The 17,424-nt window shown below is 49.2% G+C and overlaps 1 protein-coding gene across 3 annotated transcripts; it reads right to left on the bottom strand.

Moving 5' to 3' along the window:
- Positions 1-103: 103 nt before the first annotated feature.
- nckap5l (NCK-associated protein 5-like) lies at positions 104-17,386 on the bottom strand. Of its 3 annotated transcripts, none has more exons than XM_047040648.1 (13): positions 17,236-17,386; positions 9,482-9,557; positions 7,249-7,383; positions 7,012-7,080; positions 6,853-6,891; positions 6,629-6,748; positions 6,404-6,496; positions 3,184-6,149; positions 2,927-3,062; positions 2,765-2,837; positions 2,380-2,673; positions 2,069-2,211; positions 104-1,881 (listed from the first exon to the last, which is right to left on the bottom strand). In XM_047040648.1, the coding sequence occupies exons 3-13, from the start codon at positions 7,381-7,383 to the stop codon at positions 1,618-1,620; spliced, it is 4,332 nt and encodes a 1,443-aa protein (XP_046896604.1). In that variant the 5' UTR covers positions 9,482-9,557; positions 17,236-17,386; the 3' UTR covers positions 104-1,617. The 3 variants fall into 3 exon arrangements, with proteins under 3 accessions (XP_046896604.1, XP_046896605.1, XP_046896606.1); XM_047040649.1 differs by lacking the exon at positions 17,236-17,386 and adding an exon at positions 11,973-12,259; XM_047040650.1 differs by lacking the exons at positions 7,249-7,383; positions 9,482-9,557; positions 17,236-17,386 and having other exon boundaries at positions 6,629-6,771; positions 7,012-7,043.
- Between the last annotated feature and the right edge of the window lie 38 nt (positions 17,387-17,424).

Below are 17,424 nucleotides of genomic sequence, written 5' to 3'. Positions count from 1 at the left end.
TCAAAGCTCTACCTGATATTTTGGCCTGTGATTGATGTCCTTAATCCTACATCCCATTTGAAAGATTCATCTTTAAATCTAACAGATGTAGAATTTATATCTATTTTTACAAGCAGCATTGTAATAGTTGTACCATTGCATAACTCATGTGTCTCGTCAGAACCATGACCTCCCTCACCTTCCATGACCCCACAGCAGATTTCCAAGTGCACTTTTTGGTCTTCTCTCTTGAAAGCCAGTAAAACCAGGCAGATATCAGTGGAAAGTTTCATCAGAAGTGCTACATTCTATGGGTCTCAAAGTACATTTATTGAATACATTTCCTTTAATTACAAAGGTTGACATTTGCCAAATGTGACATTTTATTTCCTTCAAAGTCTGTATAATGTGAAACTTATTTTCCTGATGTACTATAAAAATCTAGCAATTTGATACATTTGCTCAAATAAACTTGTTGAAAGCAAGTGAATAATTTTTTGTGGTTTTCTCATGAGGTTTTGACTTGTATAAGATGCTTATAGTCACTTAAAATCAAGAATACATTTTAAGATCAAAAGTAAATTTAATCAAATGCATGAGAAAGTTCAACAGTTTTAATGAGAAAGTTGAAGACCTGGCGTTGGTACAGATATTTTAGCTAGGGGGACAAACAACAGAGACAATATGACGAAGATCAACATAACCTACTTCTGCTAGGGAACTGCATTTTCACAGAAATGTTACAAAATGATAATCACAAATGATGTACATTTCACGTCACATAAAATAAATAAATATTAGAAAAACATATTCATCAGATTGTGTAGCCATTTCTCTTCTATGATATTATTGCTGGTATATATTACCTTCAAAGTATTACGATTTAAACAGGCAAACAAATGAGACATCCTTTATCGGCAGTAAAAAGAGAAATATGTTTAGCCTCATAAGCAAATTATTTTCATACAATAAAACTGATGTACAATGATGTATAATCAACAATGAAAAATCACAGACATAAACATTCATTTTTGAGAGCTTCATATTAAGGAAATGTGTCATATTTATCCTATTCTTTCAGTACATTACTGTTTAAAAAGATAATGAGAACAGTTGGAATTAACTGCGTTGAATTCATAAAAAAGAAAAGTACGTAAGATCCCTCGTTATAAGGGCCAGAGTAAGAGAGAAAGAATGAGGCATAATCAGTAACTGTCAGAACATTAATTAACTTGTTTACACTCAATGTGTGTGCGATAGTTAAGGGGCCCATGCATTTTGGCAGTCCGGAATTGTCATAAAATGTTGTGGCTGACAGGGTGTGTCCAGTCAATGCCCATTCCATTCTATTCCATAACTGAGCATCAACAGCGAATAAGTCTGTAGAACCTCTGGGTTTTGGTTTGGGGTTTTATAAGCTATCCTGAGGAGAGGTCTATCTTTCCAGTTAAACTGTCCACAGAAAGAGGAACTGGTAAGACTAAGAGCATTGTGAGGGGACTCCTCAGGGGAGTCTGATACTGTGTCCTTTAGGGTTAAGGTGAGCAGCAGCACAGTAGAGACTTGCTTCTGTCCCTCCTCCATCTTCCCTCCATCTTCCCTCCATCTTCCCTCCATCTTGCCTCCATCTTCCCTCCATCATCCCTGGCTGCCGCAGGAAGACAAGCTGTCGTAAAGAGAGTCACTGAGCGACTCTGGGGTCTCTAGGACCTGGGGGCGGCTGGGGGACAGGGCTTCCTCTGGCCGTTCCCTCAAAAGCTCCAGCCCCGCCTCCCGGCTCATCTCGGGGACGCTTGGAGTGCGAGTTTTCCCCCGGCGGCTCAGGCCTGTCTGGGCAGGCACGGGCAGGCTGCTGGGGTCCATGGCAGCACGAGAAGCAGATGGGCCACAGGGCTTAAGACTCTAAAAAATACAAAATGCATTGTGCGGTTAAATATGTACATATCTATTCAGAATTAATGAATGTCCACATCTTGCATAATGCAATCCACAGGAAGAACGTTGCAAAGGGAACAGAAATGCCACCAAATGAATCTAACGGCTATTCAATGAAACAAATGTTGACGAGTGATTCTGTCTATCAACCCACCCCTCTGAAGGGAGATCCATAGGGGGCTGGCTCCTCCTCCACGGCCAGGTACACGTCTGCAGGGCCAGCTGGGGTCTTCAGGCTGGGGAAGGTCCAGGTTTTGGAGCGGGGGGTGAACATGTGGGCTCCATATGCTTCCTTATCTGCAGGTGTAAATGTGGTTGCCAAGGCAAACATTCTTACAGACCGTGGAACATTTTCACGCAAGTCCATGTCCTTTACACCCAAATTCAAAACAGGAGGCGTGCAAGGCAAAGAGGGCAAACGGATTTGGATGCCCAGATGTTGGTGGCGTTCTCAGAAGTCTTTACCTTCATGGATGACACCAGCTGTCTGCATCAGGGATGGGCTCTTCCCCTCCAGCCCACAGCCGTACTGGATGGTGGGAATCAGCTGTTTGTGTGCTGGGTAGCATTCCTCCAGAGTGGACATGTCCCTGTCCAGAGTCCTGGACCTGCGGTTGGACCTGCCTGGGGAGCCCGCGGCCTGGCCGTCGGCTCCAGCCCTGGCCTTGGAGAGGCTCCTCCCTGCTGCCCCGCTGCTGTAGTCAGGCAGGGGGAAGGTGCCAATGCCACTGTCCAGGGTGTACGTGGAGGCCCCAGAGCCTGGGAAAAGTGGATTATAGCAAAGACAAATAAACAAATAGCTCCTAAAGCAAAACCAGAGCTCAGGGATATTACTTATAGTTCTTCTCACTTGCAAAGTGCTGGGAGTGAACCGGGTCCGCTAGAATCTCATCTGAGGTCACGTTGCTCATCGAATCTGATCCCTGGGTAGACAAACAACATTATAAGTAAGCAGTACCACCACTCATATATCCTTGTCCTGCATGTATCATGTCTGGGGTAGTGAAGCTACCTTCTCCATGTCCTCTCTGCTGGTGGTGTGGCTGATGCTGCCGTCGCTCTGCTGGTTGAAAACAGCTCTGGACGACTTGCAGTCGAACGACAGACGTCTCTGCGGGAAGCTGGGGACGACATCCTTCCCATCCACTCTGCTCACACACACAAACTCACTTTAACACCTACACATTTCATGTAAGATAGGCATAACGCGACTGTCAAATGTAAAAAACAAAACAAAAAAAAGAATGTACTTGGAAGCCCATGTCTCACCGGTTGAGCAACTGCTGCATGAAATTGTCGGAGCGCCCTCCCCTGTACATGACGGCCAGCTGGCCCTGGGCCTGATCCATGACCACCTCGCAGGAGTGACCCCTGCCTGACCTCTCCACGTAGGCCCTCTCCTCCTCCAGCGCCCTCCGCAGGCCCTCCGCCTTCTCCATCAGCGTGGAAATATTCAGGCCCTCCACGCCCTCCTTGCACCTGGCCGCCACCCTGGAGTCCTTCCCCACCGATGGGATGTTGATCTTCCACTCCCTCTTCTCCTCCTTGGCCTTGGGGCCCTCCGCCTTGCGGCTCAGCGCCGGCAGCTTGCTCTTCTTCAGGGCGAACCAGCTGGCGATGCCGTTGGAGGCTTTCTGCTTGACCTCGGGGGGCTGTGCCCCTCGGTCCTGCTCCTGCAGCTTGAGCATGTTCTCCTCAATGCCCTTCATGACCTTCTGCTCGATGGCCGACTGGGGGCTGGGGACGGGGGGAGGTTCCTCCCCGGTGTCGGTGGGAGGTCTGGGGGGAGGAGGAGGGAGGCTGTCTCCGTAGGCCAGGTTCTTCTTCTTGTTGCCACCGATCTTGGAGCGCTCCTCCGACTTGGAGGAGTAGCGCGGGGCTTCCGAGGGTTTACCCATTCTGACGGACGGCGCTTGGCAGGGTTTGGAGGGGGACTTTGGGGGGACTTTGCTGGGGCTGGGGCCGACGCTGCTGTGGGTCCCAGGTCCAGGTTTACTATTGTAAGAGAGGTTCAGGGAGCCTGGGCATTTCATGTTGTTGCGTAGAACCTGGGGAGTGTCTGTGTTGGGGGACAGCAGGCCTAGTTTACTCTTAGGGCTGTCTGTCTTGGCTACAGCTACTCTGAAGGAGGCCACATCATGCTCTGGCTTGGCGCCCGAGGGCCCAGACGGCAGATGTTTGACCCCTGAGTCATGTGATAGAGAGGCTCCAGGGAGCTTCAAACCACCACCCGGAAAATGACCTTTGGGCTTCCCATCCAGACATTCGGTGTATTTCGGGTGTTTCTGCTGCTCCACATGATGATCCAGTGGCTTCCCCGCTGCCCTACTCCTCTCGTCGCCAATGACGACCGAGCTCTCGTCACTCTGCGCGGTGTCTGCCACGTCGCCCGGCTGCAGACCCACTTGTAAATCCTCGGAGCTCCTCAGTTTTCCCAGAGCGGCCAGTCGGTCTTTGAAGGTGTGGTGACAAGATTCCACGGGCTGTCTCACTGCGCCGGGCCTCTTGGGGATGGAGGAAGGGTCACTCCTCTTGGGGGGAGGAGGAGGACCCTGGGAGATGTTGGTGTTCACAATGACCGAGTCTCTTTCTTCTGTGTCCAGGGCTCTGTTGGGGGCCCTGGTGGAGTTAGCACTGTGACCTCCCTGGGGTCTGTGGAGGCCAGAGTTGTTGGGCAGGCTGTGTTGGCCGTGCCAGGCCGGGCTCTCCACATCCGCCTCCTGCTCTGACGACGAGTCCGTGGAAGAGGAGGAGGAGGAAGAGGACGAGGGGCACTGATAAGGCGGACTGACCATACCTCCCTCGGGAAGGGACTTTACAAGCTTTCTGTCTCCACCGCCGGGCTTGGTTTGAGAAGGCAGGCTGGTCCTGTTCTCACAGCTCCCCAGCGCCCCCTGCTGGCTGGAGGCGGAGAGTTCAGGGACATTTTCATAGTAAGGGACCCGCTGAGAGGCCCGCGGAGAGGATGAAGAGGGGGCCGGACCCAGCCTGGAGGCCCGGTTGACTTTGGGGCTGGGGAGGCTGGAGTTACCCGGGGGGGGGCAGGGCTCCTCTGCCTGGGGAGGGGAGGTGGGGGCTGAGTGAGTGGCCGGGTAGGACTCAGACCTGGCGGGCGGGGCAGGGGGCTGCCTGCACCTCTCCGTGGTGGTGGCTCTGCGTGTGGGGACCGGCGAGTGGTACACCTCGTAGTTGTTGGTGCGGCAGGGGATGCGGGAGGTGCGTGTGAGCTGGGGGCTGAGCCGCACGGGGCTGCCGCTCTGGGCCCTCTCGCCCATGGAGGGGATCTTCAGGAACTTAAGCAGCTTGGAGGGGGAGGAAATAGCAGCAGCTTTGACCTCACTGAGGCAGGAGGGGCTGGGGCTGACCGGGACGTTGGACCTCCCGCAGGACGCCTCCAGGTCTGAGCCGTCCTTCTCCGGGACTGACGCCTCGCTCGACGCGGCGCCGGCGGCCAGCGGGATGTGGCGAGTCAGCACTCTGGTTTCCATCTCACAGTACGTCACCTGTACCGTGCTGTCCTCTCCAGGGATGGGATGCAGGGACGGAGCCTCGTCTGAATGACCCCCCTGCACATAGTCCTCCTCTGGGTTCTGTGCTTCGTCTGTCTCTCTGAACTTTGACCCGGTCACCACCTGGCAGTCTTCTAAACTCGGATTGGCCGGGTTTGGATCTGTGCTTGTGATCGACAGGTAGGGACCTCCTGGTTGCTGGTGCTCTTTAGCGGCAGGTTGTTTTACGGGGAGACCCGACTCGGCTGTTGTGCTGTTGACGTGACATTCACCTGGCGTGGCAGTGTGGGCAGCAGGGTTCTGGGCTGAGCCGGCCTTTGCGGGGCTACAGACGTGGCTGCACTTGGCGTGGCCCTCCACGCTCTTCCTGCAGGATGCCGAGCATGTGCGGCAGCCCTCGCACGCCACCGAGGCCACCTCCCCGTTGACGTGAGGCTGTTTGTCGGCCTCGGAGCAGGAGCATCGGCAGTGTGGGAGATGAGACTGGCAGGGCACGGTCAGCTCCCCGCCAGCCAGCACCGCCTCGGAGGACATGAGCACCTGGCTGTAGTCGCAGAAGGAGAGGCCCGCGGAGGAGGGGTGGAACTTGAGCGGGTCCGTCTCCTCCATCTTGCGCAGGACCTCTAGGATGTGTGCTTTCTTCTTAAAGAAGGGGGAGAGAGCCTCCATGGAGGCCGCAGGGCCCCGGGGCCTGGGGGACGCGTGCTGGGGACGGAAGGCACTTCCCTTTGGACACACAGAAGGTCATTATATCAATATTGTACCATTCAACAGTATTCAAATCTATAGGACCTTATGTGCTTCCTTCTATCTAACAATCTAACAAATGGCAATACCCCCCACCCTCCCCCACACACACACACACACAGGAAATCAGATCAACAGATTCCTAAGTCAACCAGGGAGGAGTACAACAGAGGATGGACCTCTACGTGTATTTGACACTAACAACTGAGGTAGTACCAGTGCTTTGTAGTCACCTTAGCGTGTGCTTCAGTCAGGGCAGTCTCCACCTGCTTGGCAGAGTCATTGTGCAGCTGGCTATTATACTCAGGGAGGGGTCCTGGCTGCACCTGAAACCGGAGATCCAAGACTATTATGATATCATGTATACAACTAAACACTGCAAGCCAAACAGAGAACACCGTCGGACCGCTGAGTAAGAGAAGACAGTCCAGCAAATTGTTGTGTAAATGTTGTTTTACCTGGTAGTGAGCACTGGACTGGCTGGACGGCTTCTGCTGGAAGAGCTCACACAGGGCCCTGTTCTGTCTCTCCAGGTCAAACACCAGCATCTTCAGCTTGATACACTCCTCTCGGAGGTCCTACACACACACACACACAGAGACTATTAATGACGGTGCTGCTATACAACCTACACCAAGCATGAGCAAATATGATGGACAATGCAACAGATGTTGAATGTTACCTTTTGGTTCAGAAGGGCTTGCACCACATGGTTGGCCACCTAACGATAATAATACATGTTGTTATGAATAGATCATCTGTTGTTTTGAAAAGATCAATAGATTTATGGTTATCCGTTTAATCCTTTTGGAAGGAAAATGAATTCCTGTTTGGAACTGACCTCATCCAGACACCTTTCGTACGCCTCTCTTTGACTTTCATTGGCCAACATCAGAGCCGAGTTCTCTGCCTGTTGGAGGGGGCAACCGGGTTACTAAACAATATCCTGACAGACGAGAAATCGATTAAAGTCTAATAAAGGTTTTTAAATAAGTCATGTGAAAGGAATGAACGCTGAAAGCAGATGGATCCTCCAAGACTAAGTGCAGTCCATCAGTGCCGTGAGTCCCAGCCTCACCTCCAGGTCTCTGAGTCGGTCCAAGAGCTCGCTGCTGTTGTCCTCCTCCTCCAGGTACGACTCCACATCCCCCTCGTCGGATCCAAAGTCCTCCTGACACACCCTGGGCTCTGTCTCACCAGACATGGTTCTCATCTGCAACAACAGGCCCTGGGTTAGAGCTGGCATTTCTCTCAGACTGGCATGAAAAGCCCGAGGAGAAAAAAAAAAGAATAAAACAACATTCTATCGAACCGACGGTACAAGGCAGAGCGTCTCCTCAGACAACTACATATTTGAAATCAATCCAGCATTACTATGGCTTGTCGAGGATAGGTTGTTGATGCGTTTCGATGTATTCCTCTGGCGGTTCGCAGGCCCTGATAGCCTGACCACAGAGCAGGATGGTCCATGCTGAGCGTGTGTGAGCTGACCGACTGACACGGCAGACCGTCCGGGCTTACGGCAGCAGCAGAGCATATGGCCGCTCGCTCCGAGCGGAGGCGAGCTGAGCGCTGAGTCGTCATAGGTGTGGCTGGCTGCGCGCGGGCGGCGGGGGTAACACCTATCAGCGCCACGTTCAGAGGGTGTCATCGGCTGGAGATAAGACGGCCCTAATCCACGGCTGGAATCCCTTCAGACAGCTTCCGTTGGCACCTCCTCGTCCAGCGATAAGGTCAGGCACAGAGCAGAGAAGCTGATCCTGACCTTGTGCCACTGCCCTGCTCTCAATGCTGTTACGGGAAGGCTGAAGTCCCACTGGACTGTTTCATCATCACAGACAGTCCAGCCCAGCAGCTATCCACTCATCTCCACTTCATGTACTCAGCCATAATGGACAGAGCAAGGCCAAACCCTCCTTTAATGGATGGCAGATCAATGTGCCTTCACCCAATAGCGGAAGTCCACGATAGTCAGACTTTTGACCTCAGACAGTGGAGCGTTATTGAGTGTTTATAAATATCACAGCAATGTTCATTACCGCTCCAGGCATCACGTGAGTGTGTGTGTGTGTGTATGCACATCCTGTACCATGGGCTGAATGGCACCAACAGTACACACAACATTGAGTCTCAATATAATATTCAAGTTCTTTGTGAGTCCCCCTCAAAGAAAGACATAACCGTGAAGGGACCTCTATTTCCACATCCACCCAGAAGCCTGTAGACCCTTAGCACAAATGAAGGACATATTAACCTAGGAAACCTCAGCAGGTCAAATCCAGGTCTGACATCCTACATGAAGAAAGGCTACACACTGTTTGTACTTTTAGCACATCCAGTGCTGCTACATCCTAGAGGAAGCGACAAGAACTCGGAGGGCAGCTCATGAACTACTGCATTGTCATGCTGGTTAGGGCCTCTGTGCAGCCCAGCAGCAGTCAGTCAGCATGGCGGCTACACAGAGGATCATTGACACCAAGAGAGCTTTAGTGTCGCCTCTTAAACTGTAGTGCCAGGGAGCTCCTTCCACAGAGCGTAGCCGGGCAGAGACAGCCAGACTCAGAGGAGAGGCCACTAAGGGAATACAGAATGCAGACAAGGACGGTCACAGGACTCAGCGGCCATATTGGCTGGCTGGCTCCGACCTTATCGGCTTTCTGGAATGATCCTGCGATTTTCAAGGATCGTTTGTATTTTTCTTTCCACACGCACATTTTGTCTCTGCTAGATTGTGAGTGTGCCCTGAAGCTTGGTTTTCCACCGTTCTCCGTCACACAGTCGTCCACTAAAAATACAACAAAACAACCGTGTGTGAATAAAGAATGTGGAGGCACAGCTTGCACAGTTCACAGTGCAATCAAATAACAAAACATGTTGTATAGTGTGTCAGCGCTTTGAGTGCAAAGACATAGTGTTTTTGTGCACGGCAAAATGTCTGTAAAAGGGATACCTGCAAATCAAATCACTTGTGCTTGAGGACATTCTGATTGCTTTCATACGGACACAAAGCATTTGCAACACTATCGCACCCAAAAAAACTGATGTGTCATCTATAGGTTTAAATAGCCATGATGTCTCTTCATGGAATCTCCCAGAAGCTACTCCTGAGGAGGTCAGTTTTCATGGGTATTGTCAGAGAAGAATTATTCCCACTATATGGTTGGAACACAAAAAAAGACAAAGAACAAAACCGATTGCAGTCATCTAGCCCAGAGCCTTCTACCAGAATAGAGAATAGAGGATAGAGAACAGTTCGGCTGATATTCGGCTTGGTTCTAGACTATCCACAGGGACCTGGAGTGAAATCTTACCTGTGATGTCAGCCTTCCTCAGAGTCTAGAGAAGACGAGTCAAGCTCCACTGTCCTCCAACTTCACAACTAAGGAGCTAAGGAAAAAGAAAACAAACACATCCATCTTAGTACCCTCTGAACCCTTCCTCCTCCTCCCTCCATCAGTTCTCCTCCCCCGTTTGGCCCTTCAGAGCTTTAAATGAAAGCTATGGAGGACATAGGGTGACATCGGTGCCGTGCCCTCTGCTAGCTTGACTCTGAAAACTGATTTCCCTTGGTAGCCCCTCAGAGAGACATTGCTCACTTGTCACGAGTCAGAGAAGAGAGGAGCCTCAGAATGGATTTAGCATCGCTGGCCTCAAATGTCCTCCCCATTGTTAGCAGGAGAGTAGAATGGCTTCCCCCTCTTCTCCTCCTCCTCTAGTCTCCTCTCTCCTTCCCTTCTCTTCTCCTCCTCCCAGACTGAACAGGAAGCAGAGAGGAATCTCCATGGCCGGCGGGAGATATCAGCACAGACACCAGCCGTGCCAAGACCACAAGCCCCCAATCCCCACTCTGCTCTCCCCCTCTCTCATCTTTCCTTTTCATCTCTGAGTCATTTCTGTAAAGTGTAATGAAAGACGACAGATGAATAATTCAACAGACACAGCGTTTAAGAAGTCCCCTTTTATGTCCTTGCGATAAGAAACGCACACAGACTGCACACTCGAGTGGTACAATCTATTTTTTTCGGAGCCTGTAGTCTTTAATCTGGGATTCCCCATTACTGAGTTCACTGGTGGTAATTATGCCCTGAGTCCACAGGGCACCCACTCGTACTGTGGCAAACAGGACCTCACCATCACTAGCCCAGCCTAGCCTCTCTTTAGCTGCAGTCTAGTCGTGTCTCGTCAGCCCAGATCTGTGTAGACAGAGCTACAGTATTAACTCCTCGCTCCCAAGCAGCTATTATGGAGAACAGAGTTGATCCCTTCAGATCTTGTCAAACTAAAATGGGATTAGTGGTGTTTAGCAGCTGTCTTCACAATCTGGGCTTTACCTTGAGCTCAGTGGGGCAGTCTGGCTGCCCTAGCACACCTGCCTCCTGTGAGAAAAACCCTGATTTGTGATCTCTTATGGGGCAAACAAAGAATCATGATCACCACGCAGCTTCCAAGGCAGGCGGCAGATATGGCACCTCAAGGATTTGAACGAGAGTGGGATTGGTTCAGAGTTCAAAGTCGGCGGGGCTGCTGAGATGCCATGAGGAATGAGCTGACTATATTCATGGGATGAGGGCAAGGCTGAAAATCAAAGAGCCCTCTGCCGAGCCGAGAGAAGAAACCCTCAAAGATTCTTAAATCATGTCAGTCACAGACACACAGGGATTTGGAGCAGGCAAGGCCGTCTCAGGATCTGTCAAACAGCACCCTTTCTATCTGTCAGTCTGAAATAGCACAGATTTCAAGTCCCCTCTCTGAGGGTAAGGCATGTTGGAAGCACATGTAAACATTATGACTTGAGAAGACCCAGGCGGAGGAATTGAAAGAGACACAAGCGAAAGAGGTCGGTTTAACCCAAACATGAGCCAATTAGCATCCATGCAATATTTTACTGGATGAATAGCCGAAATAAAATGAATATCAGGGCAAAGGATAACAAATCCACCAGCATGTCGGCATAAGCGGGTTACTGGGTTAACTTACCATCTTCCTTTGTCCCTGCAGCTCCTGATGTTTAACAACATGAACGAAGACCAATCACACACAAATAATATTTGGGATGCGTGCCGGAGGCAGGAGGACTAGAGGACTGGGGGAGGGGTGGAGGAGAGCACAGGAGAGGAGAGGGGAGCACCTCCCCAAAGAGCTGAGCGTTTGGATGTGCGCCATGCCTGACAGTAATCAAACAGAATGGTGGCCTCCTTGGATATTTTTCGCAATCTTTGCCAGGCAACCTCCAGACCCCACCCTCCTCACATGAACTGCATTACGGTCCTGCTGGTCCTGACACACGCACACAGACGGAGTGGGGTCCTCGTCTGACAACAAACAACACACTGGAGCTCATATCCCCCCCACACACACACACACGCATTTCTAATCGTTGACTTATGACATGTTGTCGTATTAGCAAAATAAAGCCCACTTTTCCACAGTGACCTTAAAGAAAATAAGAAAACAAACCTGACATTGTAGTCGAATGAGCCCCGGCTAGTTTTCGGCTACCCCAAATGTTACCCATGGATGCCAGTGTCACGCTACCGCACAGGGCGATGTCAACCTGCCCAAGGATGTATCTCTACACATCTCACATGTATTCATGTCCAGCACACCCATCAGTCCAAAACAATTAATGAAACTGATAGTATTACTCAGAACAACTGACAGAGCTATCATACAAATGATTGTTTAAACCAAAATACTAATATAGAACCTATGATCAGTCCCAACACAAGCATATTCAAATGATGTGCTTTACATTCAATTTTATAGCCTAAATGTTATATTCGGGTAAATGCACAGTCTCACCTTGCTGTGTTCCCTGGGATCCAGTCAGCGCATCCGACAGACTGATCCCCAGTCCACAGCCAAATGCAAGGCACCCAAAAAAGGCCACAGCTTCACATTTGCCTCTTCTGATCAAACTACAGATGTCTCTGGGAGGTTTTGATCCTCTCCTGTTCGTCAATGAGGCCGGTCTCCCCTACACAACCGCACAGAGAAAAGGCCTCTGCTGGGACGTGTGGGCTGTGTGTGCGTCTGTGCTGTCTGCAGAGGCTGCCATGTCTCCCATTGTTCCTGGGCGAGTGAGGAGGCAGCCTTCCTACCCCAATAGACCCTGCCTACTACAACAGCTGTGAACCAGCCCCCACCTCTCCTCCTCTCTTCCCCTCCTCCTACTACTGCTGCCTCTGCCTCTTCTGCTGCTAAACATTAACCCTCCAGCTGCTGGCAGGGCCATAAAAGAGAAAAGAGGGGGTTATGTTTCCAAAGAGATCCCACCATGTCGCGGACAAAGGCGCGGGCAGAGAGGATATCCGACCAGACGACAGACTAATGGAGTTCCACCAGCTATTCATCGTCTTCTGAAGAACATGGGTTCTGAGCTAAGAGGATTTTCCTTGCGAATCAGACCCATGATGTCAAATTGGCCTCCCATGACTAGGCACAAGAAAAGAGGCCAGTGAATGGCAAAGAAATGCCCTGATTATGGCTCTTGAATATTCAGGGATGTCTTTATATGGCTTTTTCAATTTGGAAAGAGGCGGGACATTTTTCTTCCATCTCATTAAAATATGAACCATTGACTTGGCAGTGATGATTGGCAGTAACACTGTCTGGTTGATGTTAGGCTAGCTACATCATACTCATCTGTGGGTGTTGTTACTAAAGGACAGAATGTCCTTCATCTCACCCTCACCTGGCCCCATAGACGTAGTGACCACATGACCAGCTACATTTGAAATAATAAGACATGCATAATTTGCATAGTAAAATGCATAGTGAAAAGTATTTCCTATTTCATAGAGAACCAACGTTCTGTTGATCCATATAGAAGTATTACAAGATACATGATGACACAAAGATGAGTAGGCTAACATTTCGTTTTCATTTTGCTCTCATTGACTTCAGACAGAGATGACCTGATGGAGATGAGATAAAGTTGACCTGAATTGTCCCGCCTTCAGATTCGACTTCCTCAACAAAAAATCGAAACCCTCAGGGCTCCTTCATGAAGGTTACTTCAGAGAATCTGACCTCAACCAGCCAGCCAGTGGAGTCTGAGTGCCTGTTCATCTTTGAGTGAATCCCATGTTTAAATACAAATGATTCTACCTATCTACGATGTCATCATCAAGGTGACAATGAACCACAAAACACCTCAATAGAAAATACCAGAAGGTTGTGAGACACTACTATCACACCCCAACAGAGCCAATGCATTTATTCAAGGGCCTCCGTTGAGTCCACCTAGTGGTAGAAAAGGGAGAACAAGCTACAGTGTCTCCATCATTATTATTTCAGAATCTATGAATGAATCCAGGCCAGGGATCATCCCCCTCATGTCTGTTGCTGACAGTAACCCTGGCAGGCGTCTGGGAGAGATGAATGAAAGGTCTTCACAGAGCCAGTCCCCCTGCAGGAGGGTCAGGGGCTGGGCTGGATGACATGACCTGAATGAGAGTAGGTCACATGGTACCCTGGAGCCAACACACAAGCACGAAAAGATCGCTCTCATGAAAGCCCTATTGTGACTCCCTAAGATCCACTTTCACTTTTCTGCCGATCGCTGCTCACTGTCCCATTAACGAATGATCGAGTTATCATTGAAGGAGGCTAATGCCTAGACTTAAGGGTAATGTTTACTTTACTTTGTATCTACAATGGTAGATTAGTAGAATTGGGAACTTGGGCTAACTCCAGTTCTTTGTGACTAAACTCACATTCAAAGGACTGCAAAGAAACTAACCCTGTGTAAGCTTTTGACTGGCTTAACGCACAGTGCAAACACAAGGGTAACAGAAAGAAAACTTGTACCACAGACAGAAACACACACAACACAAACAAACCAACACAACACTAATGTATTTCAAAGACTAGAAGTATCTGAATGTCAAATATGTCCACCAACTAAGAATGAGAGGGCTTGCTGCCTGTTGGCAGATGGCTGGTCTATCTTGACCGTCCTGTTTCCTCGTCAGACGGTTGGTGTGAGGGGAGCTGTCAGGGGAACTCAGGATTAGAGTTGTAAATCAGACTCGTGGGGTACAAACCCCTATTGAGATGCCGACAGTTTAATGGGCAGTAATGTGCTGGACTCCATGTGCACTGGACGGATAATCCACCTATTAGAAATGTGACACTGGCTGTTGGGCTGGGAGATGGGCAGGGTCTACAGCTGGGGCAATAAAACCAAACAGTGGCCTCTCATGGTAATTTGCATGGAGCCTTTAGCCAGACCCTAATTATGAAGTCAGGAATTGTGGCTATAGTCATCATCAGCCAGTACCTTCAGCAATGTGGATTTCGGCTATTCGTGGAAGCCAGGAAAATTACTTTCACATGTAGGCCATGAAATTATCAGAACCAACGTTGCTAGCCTGAAGAGAAACATTTTTCTTATCACAGTGTTGTTCCGTAGCTACAACAATCCCCACAATTCCTTACAGGCAATAAGACATGAAGTATGTTCTTCTTTCATGACATCAGTTCATTGTTATCATAAAACTCACTAATGAAAACCATTTGTCATCCAGCGTTTAAAGACAGGTTTCATATCGCTGTAAATACTTGGGAGAAAGTTGTAGTCCCCCTGCCAACAAGAAGGCAGAGGTAGGTGAAGCCCAGCAAGGACAAAACAAGGCTGCTTTGGTGGGAGAGAGGATAAGCAGGACACTGGGAAGTGAGGCCAGGTTACAGGACATTAGCTCAGGCAAGATTATAGAGCATTAGCAGCCAGTCATTGTTTCCAGGCAGCGTGGGGGGCAGCATGTCCAGTGTTCAAGGCTACATAAGCAGCCACGAGGTGAACGGCTGGTCCAGAGACTGTCACCAGCATCTGGTCACCAGGCACAGCGTCTCAGGGCTCCTTTGGAGCTGGTCCAACCAGGTTCTCATCAGGCACATCCTCGCTTCTGCCGTCTGGCCAGACCGGGCCTATTTATGGCATACCACACAAGTCTTGAAGCCGTAAAGAGGGTTTTTGTGGAGGGGGGTTTCAGAGTATCCAGTTGGATCTCTCCTGATACACTGAGCTGCTTTATGATGCCAGTGTGAGGGGAGGATTTGCATGTTCTAACATTGATGGCGGACGCCTGACACAGAGAGCCCATTTCAACATCAAACGTTTGCGCGAGGCATACCCCTGGCTTCCTCTGTTTCCTGTGGGAGCAGTAGTATTGATTAAGAGGGCAGGGCTGCTGCAACATCTTAAAGACCCTTTCTTCTCAGACAAATGAACAAACCATATGGTCATACAGAGGGAGCCCCTCACCTCTCAATAGGTTTCAAGACTACTTTTGTTTATGTATGGATTTTGGATCTGAAAAGTCTTACACAGGGCATGGGTCAAAGTATTTCACAGGATTGGTTTGATTTCTTCCCCTGCACAACAAAATCAAGACCGTATATCCCTCATATTGGCTAAATGTGACGTGGTTGTAAAGTTAACTAGGTTTGCCTGAATTGATTACAGCTACATTCCGAGGGATATTTTTCCTGGCTGGGGCTATGAATCGAATGTTTGTTACAGCTGCGACCTAAGTAGTGTTTTGCCAACTCCAATGTTTGTATGACCGTAGATTCCTCCTTTGGGTGGACTCTTCAACGGGCACACTACACACAGTAGCTCATATCATTGGAATGATTGAAATCGTTTTGCCATGATCTTTGTGAGCCCTTTATACAGAGCATGCTCCAACACACAGAGTGAACACCAGGCAAGTAAACACAAGGCCAAGAGTTTAAGTTGTTCTTTCACAGGGTTCGCTGTCGACAAGAATACAAATGAGCATCTTCTGCTCTGACTCAAAGCTCCATGACACGGTGGCAAAACAAAAGGCTGAAGGCAGAAACAATGCAGCAAAAGATAATTCCTTTCATCTAAATATCTGCAGTGTGTGTGTGTGTGCGCGCGTGTTTGTGTTTGTATGCGTGTGTGCATGTGGGGAACGAGTAGTGATGTCTCCGGGAGATCTTGGTCTTCCCTCCTGCTGTGTCTCTGTCATATCACGCAGCCTCAGCAGAGTCATTGATGAATATTTCTACATGCTAATGTATTCCAGAAGTGCTAGTTTGCAGTACACCCACTGTTGCCACCTGCACAAAGCAGACATGAGGGAGATAAAGGGAAAACTGATAAACGACTCGAGGAACCCAGACCTGCGTATCTTCAAAGCGTGGGCAAGGCGCGAGGGGTAGACCTTCACACGAGGAGGTGTAAGAGGGGGAGCTAGACCTGGACTGACACTGTGACCTGTCTATGAGCTGTAGCGCCTGAAGAATCAGTATCTTTCTTACCATGTGTGAATGCAGCTGTGACCTGTCCCTACACACTGCTATTCAAATCACTCAGGAATGACCTTGACTTTCAGATGTCTTTATCCAAACATCTGGCATTGCCCAGCATAAATATAGCCTGGTGCTGATGTGTTGTGTCCTGGTGTTGCCATAATAAAGCCTGTTTCCAATGCCACCGGATATCAATGTTCTGAGACATTTACTCAGAACTCTGAAACTGATTTCCCTTAATGCACAGCTAGCTTAACAGCAAGAATTGGGAGACAAAGGCGTCCTAAACATCTTTCAACAATTAGAGGCAATGGGGTGAGGGAATACTTATACTGCCCATTACACTTGTATTAGTCACTACTTTCATGATGGAAGTGAACATAGCTTGGCAACTGATGTAATCTAAAACTACAGAAAAAATTGGTTTTCAATTACTAGGTCAGTGCTGCAAGCTCCACCACTGACAGAGCACTCATGCTTACACAGTACCATATTCATAGTTAATAGAGCAGGCTACAGAACAGAATTACATTACTGGGTTACATATGCAGTTGCGGGTAAAGAGTAATCATTCCATCTCACCAGCGCATTTAAAATGCTGTTTTGTCCAATAATCGCTGCAAAACAAACCCATAAAATGTAACATTTTGCTAAATCAGTTGCTGAGGATTCAGCACATTCTCAGTTCTGCTAGCGTCTGTCTCGTTATGCGTAATGCGATGGTAAAGCGTCCAGTCAAAGTCCTGAAATGTGCTGCTTAACAGGAATTCACCTCACTTACTGTAGTGTCTGCGGAGAACTTTGTTTCCGACGGTATGTTAACTTCTGAATCTCGCTTGTGAGATAGTGTCCACGTCTCGTTCTACTACTTTCATTTCAGTAACAGCTCCTCATCAGCGGCTGGTCGTATCCAGCCTCTCGCTGTGGTTCGTGTCTGGAGTGAGGAAAAGTGATGTCATTGCATGAAATC

This window comes from Hypomesus transpacificus, chromosome 18 (genome assembly GCF_021917145.1).
Source record: "Hypomesus transpacificus isolate Combined female chromosome 18, fHypTra1, whole genome shotgun sequence".
Classification (NCBI taxonomy): domain Eukaryota; kingdom Metazoa; phylum Chordata; class Actinopteri; order Osmeriformes; family Osmeridae; genus Hypomesus; species Hypomesus transpacificus.
Note: the sequence above shows the minus strand (reverse complement) of the source record. Positions and strands in the feature narration are given on the sequence as shown.

Coding starts and splice junctions, on each gene's coding strand:
- nckap5l (XM_047040648.1), bottom strand. CDS start 7,383: ATGAGAACCATGTCTGGTGAGACAGAGCCCAGGGTGTGTCAGGAGGAC. Junction 7,081..7,248: donor ACCGACTCAGAGACCTGGAG/GTGAGGCTGGGA, acceptor CCCCTCCAACAG/GCAGAGAACTCGGCTCTGAT. Junction 6,892..7,011: donor ACGAAAGGTGTCTGGATGAG/GTCAGTTCCAAA, acceptor TATTATCGTTAG/GTGGCCAACCATGTGGTGCA.